The sequence below is a fragment of the Hylaeus anthracinus genome, unplaced genomic scaffold (assembly GCF_026225885.1).
Source record: "Hylaeus anthracinus isolate JK02 unplaced genomic scaffold, UHH_iyHylAnth1.0_haploid 0, whole genome shotgun sequence".
Lineage (NCBI taxonomy): Eukaryota > Metazoa > Arthropoda > Insecta > Hymenoptera > Colletidae > Hylaeus > Hylaeus anthracinus.
In genome coordinates this window covers 21,700,904-21,709,057 of record NW_026533254.1, presented here as the reverse complement: position 1 = coordinate 21,709,057, position 8,154 = coordinate 21,700,904, and the positions used below count along the sequence as shown (strand labels likewise).

The following is an 8,154-nucleotide window of genomic DNA, read 5'->3' as shown; positions in this document are numbered from 1 at the left end:
CCAGCACCACTCCTGGCCAAGTCCTACGCTGCCCCAGCACCGATCAGCTACGCTGCCTCAGCACCGCTCCTGGCCAAGACCTACGCTGCACCGGCTACTTCCATCTTGACTAAGTCCTATCTTGCGCCATCTGCTCCTCTTCTATCCAGCTCTTACCTCGCACCATCGGCTTCTCTCTTAACCAAGTCTTACTACGCTCAACCCTCGCCTCTCCTAGCAAAATCGTACATTGAACCTGCTGCATCCCTGGGATACTCCGCTGGACTGCCACTCTACGCCAAGAGCGGTCTCATCGCCCACGCTGAGGCGTACCCCGCGACCTATGCTGCAGGTCCTACTCTAACCAAGACTTACAGCACTCCGTACTTCGCCAAGTCCGCACCCATCCTCGACTACGGTCACCAAACTCAACTTCTCACGAAGACCATCGACCCAGCAACCCCCATCGCCCATACCGTCTTCAACGGAATCGGCGCCAGCTACTCCTGGTAAACCTGAACTCTTCGTGATCGTTAGTCCTCCTTGTTTTTGGAAACATCCTACATGTGCAGTAGGGTACAAAGGAGCCAATTCGACTCGAATACTCCCTAAGTGGTTTTTTAATGCAAGTACTTTTGAATACAGTTTGGTTCGAATTTGGTCGGACAAACCTCACTGAAAGTCTACCGAAACGAAAGGACTAATGGAAACAAGCGGATCTATCTTTGTAGATAAAACTTTCAACGATTTCATTACCAATCACCTCGATTAGAGCAGTCAAATTATATTGTACGTGTATCAATTGTGCGTACAAGCAAGTATAGATGTACATGCGTGAAAACTGAATATAAATAGGTGTAAATGATTATTGTTTGTGTTTATGATGTGTTCAAATTCTTCTAGAAAAATATTTTTTTTAAAGCAAGACTCTCCCTACGAAGACACTGTGTATCCAAAATATTGACGAATAAATTTTAATTTTTGTAACGAACCACAATTCATTTTGTTCCATTTTCAATCTACGTGTTTCTTATTTGATCGCCATTTTTCAAATGCAAGAACGTGGAATGGATTTTAACGAAAAATGGTGACAAAAGGTTGTTCTCGATTAATGTAGACTTAAACGTAACAATGGAAGCGCCACAACATACGATCGTCGACGTGATCGAAATTCATTATGCTACATGAAAAGAGTTTCGAACATGTACTAATTGTAAGATATTTCCACTTTAATGTCAGAAGGATGATTTGCATACAATGGACAATGATTGGAACTTGATTCATACGAAAGCAGTGTTTTTATGCCACAATCTAAAGTGTCCTTATTGTATCGCATTTGATCGACAAAAGGCTTAGTCCACCTTAAATTTTAAATTTATAAGTCGTAATACTGCAACTTCGGATCATTACTTCAATATAGGGATTTATTTCAATATGGGGGAAAAGTGTGGAGTGGTGCCCAATCTGTAGAACACGCCATCAGTTACTAAATTCGCGCATGCTAGTTTGAAAGAAGGATTCAGACGATATTTTAGTTTGAACACGTGGTAACTTAAATCTATAAAAATGACAAAAGTCAGAAAAGTGAAGCGCAAGAAGAGATTTCGCATGAACGTTAATCGTAAACGATTACGAAATAAATTAAGAAAACTACCAACAGTACAATGGTAAATATCATAACCAAAAAACATTTATCATGCTTTGATATTTGTTTATATTCTGGATGAATGGAAATCAGAAAATGAAACTATTCTGTCTACAGTCCTCAAATAGAACAATCATGGGAAGTGACCATGTCCACTCGAAGTAATTTGAAACAAATGGGTTTAGCATATGACTCAAATGAAGTATTGAAAATTCCAAATGCCAAAAGAGAACTAATCAAAAAAGTAAAACGCAAGTTAATAGATTCTGAAGATATATCAGATGATGAAGAAGAAAACATGAACATGGAAACTGAAAAAAGTCATATAGCCAAAGAACTTGAAGCAGATGCAAAGGCTCCACGAATACGAACTTTCAAGCTACCAAACAATCAAGTACAGTTTCTTACCTATTTAATGGACAAGTATGGAGAAGATTATGAGGTAATGTTTTCTTTCAAGTAATTTATTTAATAATTGACAAAAATGTCTCTTACTATTAAATTATGTAGGCTATGGCACGAGACAAGAAGAACTATAACCAATTAACGTGGAAACAAATACGTGCTAAGATTAAAGTATTTAAGGGCATTCCTGAGCAATATAATCAGTATCTTCAAAACAAAATGAGCAATGACAATTAAAGTTTTGTAATTAGTTAAGACATATTTCAAGTATTTGACTGTACATAAATCATGAAAATATAGAATTAATGCACAAGTGTTTGTTATTTAAGTATATGAAGTAGAAAAAAAGGTTCAAATACTACTTTTTTAAGTAAACAAGACATGTTTTATATAATACTTACATTGATAATCATCAAAATATATATTTTCATACGTATAACCTCTAACATTTACCATTTTGTATATCAGTTACAAAAGTCAGTGTAACATAATGTATTTTATATTGTGCTTAATTAAAATAAAAAATATGACAGTATTTACTGTGGCCTTGTAAAGAAAATAAATAATTTATTAAATAAATATATATGCTAAAGAAACCAGTATAAAAGTACAACAAAGTTAGAAGATTGCAAATATACTATACTGAGCAATACTTAAGAATTGTACATGTTTCCTTGTAGTTGTTTTTAATGCTTGCATTATGTTAAAATGTTTCATTTTGAACAAATTGTTTATATTCAAATTCATAATGGACAAATTGGGCACAGTGTGCTGTATCAAGCACACTGTTCCTTACTTCATTCCCTTTCATTTCTTCCTTTTTTTTATATATAAAGTATTTTTCAACAAATTAAATAAACAATTAAGAATATTAATTACATCTTTAGGTTGCCATAGAGAATATTTTTTTCCTAACAGCATCAACAGATTCATGATGCCAGGTACATTCAGTTGTGTCTGCTGGCTGATCAGGCAGAGGTCTTGTTTGGCATCCAATTAGTTCTACTTTATGCTTGTGAGGAGAGATACTTAATAAATCTAAAGCTTTCTTAACCTCTTCTGTCCTCAGTGCATTAGGGCAATCCTGATTTCATACACAAACTTGTTAGATATAAGTTCAAGTGTGACATAACCCATTGATTCATTAACATTTACCTGTTTATTAACAACTACTAAAACTGGTACATTATCCATTCTTGCATCTCCTACCAATTCTTTGAGAGTAGAAGCAGCCAAAGATAATTTGTCTGTATCAGATGCATCTACTACAAACAACAGAAGATCTGTGTCTTGTAGGAAGGCGGTCCAATATTTTCTAGTGGCATCTGCACCACCGACTAGCAACAAAATTACATTCATTTTTACACTCATGTTATGTCACTTTTCAACAAGATGCTAATAGAAGGATATACATACTATCCCAGACATTATAAGAATAAGACCCATGTTTTAATCTATATACAGTGGAACCCTGTGTTGACTTTGGAGGAATGGTGTAAGAATTTTCATCCCCATTTGCAACACATATTTGATTTATAATTGAAGTCTTTCCAGCTCCTTCTAAACCCAATAGAAGTACTCTTTTTTCGTGACTATCGTCAACCTATAAAGATAAAGTGACAATGATCAATATTAAATTCGAGTTCAATTTAGTATTGAAATCTTTGGTCACTTTCCAAAAATGATTAAGAAAATATTCAGACGAGTCTAAGTCGACTAGTAATGGGCAAGAAAATAAGGAGAAATTTTAAACCAGTGATAGAAAGCACTGGAACAAGTCGTGAACATTGAAGTTCTAACCTTGGACACTTCTTCAAAGCCTTCGTCTATTGTCAGAAGCTCTCGTTTTTTCCAATATCGATACGCGATGTAGGTACCGATACAGGCACTGCCGATCCAAAGGATCTTTGGACTGTTTCGAAATACATTTCGTACCATTGCTACACATAAATCGTTCTGCTTAGGGTTACACTGAAAGTGGACCGCTTTCTCGGCTTCGATTCCGCGTTAGCACGTTGTGGCATGCGTAAACACTACACCGTGTGACATACACCTTACATCGTTAAATCGGTGTGTATATATGTAAATACAATGCTCATATACTCGTAGTACACAATCAGCAAAATATTTGTATACTCGGTAAATGCAACAGTTTAGTAAAATTTTATTTCAAAACGCCAACTTTTACGTTGTTTATCAGCTTGGTACGACTGATAATATAATGGTTGGTAAGGAAGTGACTCTCCAATGCGTCCTTGTAGTTTTTTAATGTAAGTTCATTGTAACATAATCCACTGTCAATTTGAATACATTCATGCGTGTGTCATGTAAATAAAATATGCAGAACATTATTTGTATTGCAATAGAATTAATCATATAGTTTATTTTATACTATAAGTGGTGCCGTCAACGACAAAACGCTCAAGTTTGTAGAGAAATAGTTCCTGGATTCAGTGAATACACGGCGAGATCAATTCTGCTATACCAACGCTAGGTATTATGTAATTAATGTATGATAAACACTCATGTGAATGTTATTTATATTTTTGTTTATATAAATGACATAGTTTGACATCCTGTTCAATACATATTGATATAATATTAAAAATTTCAGAGTGGTTCGTTCATTCACCGCTAGATAACGACACCAACTCAATATGGCGTTTCTGTACAAATGAATCGAAGAAAAACATAATTATTTATTTATAGAAATCACATGCCGCTCGTGGAATGAGCAAACTTAATCGTTTCTTAGTTGTAAATACATTTAGAAAGTTTTTCAGCTCCATTTTCTGTGGTAACTTCAGTGATGTATAAATTAACTCAAGTTACTTACATGGAGTTCCCATGTAATGGAGTATACCATGATCATAATAATATATTTAATAGATTTTAATGGTAAACAAATGTTTAGAATATTTATCTGGTAAAATGGAGTGCTATACACTACACCGATTGTTGCCTACCGTGTGACAAACTTAGCGGGACAGACAAGTGACGATTACACACTTATGTCTCAACCTCGGCTATACTTTTAGCAAAGAAGCCACTCGACAATTTTCAATGACTGGCAAATCACTCGGTTGATAAACACGTCAGCTCGTAGATGTCGCGTGGCTACCTGGAATGTTGCTAGAGTATCCTCGAGGGAGAAGGATCACGCAACGGACAAAGCTTGCGCTTACAGTTACTGTTAATTAGATTCATGAGTCAGTAGAAAACTATCTGGCTAAGAATAAATCACCGATAGTATCTGAAGACTTAATCGATCGAGTTGGGGGATGGCGTTTGGGTATGCTAATGCGCGCGTCAGTCTTTAATTAAATTGGGGTATACAAATTAGCAGCCGGTACGTTGGATACTTTATCGTACGAGAGATTATCTTCATCGGATTTAATGTGAAAAACTCGAATTACGACTAGAAGATTCTTCTTCGTCTTCTTTGCTGAACCGTGGAACCCCAAAGATGCACACGATAATCTTTCGATAATTGCAACGTCCACCTGTATTTGAACTTTAGATCTATGGAAAAAGCAATTGCCACGTCCAATTTAATTCCACGGTGAAACGTAACAGGGAAAATAGCAGGAAATCGATGCGTAGGGGTTGTCCAGATTTCCCATCAGTCTTTTGATCGTCGTTGACGCAAATGCACGATCGTCGCAAAGGCGGAGCGGCAGGCGTCGGTGCATTGGAATATTCGCGTCGTCAGTGGCCAAACGTGTCATGTGTGCGCGCTGTAAAGTGAGCTGCTTGGCACTTGCAGTTGCAGCCTTTAGGTTTGAATAAGGGGAGGAGCCTTGCTGCATTTCCAACGCAATTATCCCCATTCTCCCGCGGCTTCCATTCCTGTTTCGTGCTCCCGTCCCTGTCTATCTAGAGTGCACACAATGCGGCGCCATCTTGGTTGCGTGCATTCCTCCGTTTTCTCGATTTTTTCCCCCATGTTTCTGGCCTTTTTTTCCATTCAAACCAGTCCCGATCCGTCGGGAACCACCATTCACCAGCCGGGACCATCCGCTAACTGCATCCGCTTCTCCGCGATTTTCTCCTTCCTGGAGGTGTTGCGCCAACCTGCTCGCACTCAGGGCACCGGGGGCCCTTGCCAATCAGGCCTCTTCGTCTTCGAGAATCTCTGATGATAGAGGAGGTTCTTTTAAGCCTAAACTCGCGGTCCCTGGAGATTTTGTTTATTTGGTGGAGCTGCCGAAGTCTTAAGACGTGGATTCTAGAATGAATTTCGTGGACCTCAGGAATGTTGGGTCTTCATGGTCGCACTCATCTTCCCAGGCCTCTAAAGTCGGAATAATAATTTCTTCTTTTGTACACATTCACCTTTCGTACCGACAAAGATGAATAGTTTTACTGGTTCTAGGTGACTCGATGTTGCGTCTCAATGTCTTCCGTCGCAGTTTTTGATTAGTGGAACTTTATCACGACCGATGTATCGTGACTAATTTCGTTCTCCAATGGCGGTTTCTCGCAGTCTAAGCTAATTGAATTAGCGCTTTACGCAACCACTTATTTGAGGATGAGAACCGGGACAATGTGTCGTACCTTCGGTCAGCTTGGAAGCGTCGTCTGCTTGCCAATGACAGCAACGTTTGATACTATTAATTGGTCAGTTAACAACTAGATGGCAAGATAGGAATGCCGGAGGATATGCCTTGCGGCTTCATGTCAGAAGTTCCAGCACCTCTTTTTGCAGACAACATCTACGAAATCGATGTACCCAATTGGTACATCTACCAAACTTTGGAAGACTCTTCAAAGAGGATTGCCTCACACTCTTATCAGCTCCCAACATCTTCCCTGGAATATGAAACAAGGATCCTACTTCCCTAAAGCCTCCCCCGAGTCTCCTCGAAGGTTAACACGCGATTAATCCTGAAGAGGTCGAATGAATCCCTCTCACAGGCGGAAGAGACGCCGTCAGCGACGGTTAGCGGAACTTTGTCCATCGGGAGGCTCGATCGTTAGACAGATTTCCCGTTACGAGGCTGTATTTCAGCGTGATGGCGGGCAATAAACAGCAGCCGGTGTCTCGTTACCGCCGCGGACTCCGTGCGTGCAATTTCCGTGCAACGGTGGACAGGAGAGGACAGGACACGTGACGGCCGAGTGTGATAAAAATTTTTTTTTTTTTCTTTTTTCACAACGGAGCGTTTGTACGTGTTCGTGGGAATACGCAGTTGTTACGTTATCGATACCCTCGAAAGTGGCATAAACTGGACTGACGGTTATCGATAGCGTGGGATCACAGCGAGACCGCGTGTATTATTAAGCGGTGTTAACTTCATACACTTGCGACATACGTGCCCGCCTCATTATCACGATTTAAGCACGTCCGCTATCGCGTTACGTTCGCGTTAAATTGCAGCACGTGAAATCGCTTCGGTGAAACCGCGGTTTAGACAGTGGCTAATCTTGATCCGTGGAAATGTGTAGATATATTTTCATTTTTTTTTTTATATATAGATTTCACGGTTGGATAACGTGGACAGAGGAGAATAGGAGCAAGGGAAACGAGCTCGCGTGAAGCGAAGCCCGATGGATCACGTGTGCTAGGACGACGAGGAAGACATGTTTGTTTTGATGACTCTTCGCTGGCGACCCGCGTTACACGGGGAAAATAAATTGCCCTGGTATAGGTGTTTATTGTTAAACAAACGGTCTCTTATAACTTGGACGGCCAGGAAGTCGTTAAAGTTTTGATTACAAAACGTTTGATGGGCAACTCTTGAAAGATAGGAATGCTTTGTTGATTTTGAGAAATTTTAGAAAAAGAAGTGTCACGATTGCATTCGAAATTTGAAATATATCTAGAGATATGCAAGTCTTGAAGGCCTAGAAAGAACGGGAGAACCCGATAGTCTGAAAAGTTTCGAAGGTTGACAGTCTTGAGTGACATGAATGCATGAAAATTCCTGAATGTTTAAAACGTACCAATTAGAAAGTTTCAAGTCTTGGAAGTCTTGAATACCTAGAAAAGTCTTGAAGACTTTGCCCTCAGGGGCTGTAGCTGTGTTTGATTCCAGCTACAGTACGGGTTTAGCAATCCCGAGGTACCCGAGCTGTAGAGGGGCCAGTGGGCCCCAGCAGATTATTAACGTCCCTAATGATAC

At 39.3% G+C, this 8,154-nt stretch overlaps 3 protein-coding genes across 5 annotated transcripts in view; 2 read left to right on the top strand and 1 right to left on the bottom strand.

Annotated features, from left to right (window-relative positions):
* LOC128886570 (pupal cuticle protein G1A-like) overlaps nucleotides 1-556 on the top strand; it is a 9,223-nt gene extending 8,667 nt beyond the window's left edge. For all 3 annotated transcript variants that reach the window (XM_054141569.1, XM_054141589.1, XM_054141579.1), the window contains one exon: nucleotides 1-556. This exon is cut by the window's left edge and continues 525 nt beyond it. In XM_054141569.1, the coding sequence (XP_053997544.1) occupies nucleotides 1-492 (492 nt within the window). In that variant the 3' untranslated portion in view covers nucleotides 493-556.
* A 900-nt stretch (nucleotides 557-1,456) lies between these two features.
* On the top strand, nucleotides 1,457-2,564 carry LOC128886709 (nucleolar protein 16). Its single transcript, XM_054141847.1, has 3 exons — nucleotides 1,457-1,646; nucleotides 1,742-2,066; nucleotides 2,135-2,564. Exons 1-3 carry the CDS (start codon nucleotides 1,546-1,548, stop codon nucleotides 2,264-2,266), a joined length of 558 nt encoding a protein of 185 aa, XP_053997822.1. The 5' UTR covers nucleotides 1,457-1,545; the 3' UTR covers nucleotides 2,267-2,564.
* Nucleotides 2,565-2,712: 148 nt separating this feature from the next.
* On the bottom strand, nucleotides 2,713-4,201 carry LOC128886664 (uncharacterized). Its single transcript, XM_054141758.1, has 4 exons — nucleotides 3,830-4,201; nucleotides 3,446-3,632; nucleotides 3,185-3,366; nucleotides 2,713-3,113 (listed from the first exon to the last, which is right to left on the bottom strand). Exons 1-4 carry the CDS (start codon nucleotides 3,965-3,967, stop codon nucleotides 2,913-2,915), a joined length of 708 nt encoding a protein of 235 aa, XP_053997733.1. The 5' UTR covers nucleotides 3,968-4,201; the 3' UTR covers nucleotides 2,713-2,912.
* Nucleotides 4,202-8,154: the final 3,953 nt, after the last annotated feature.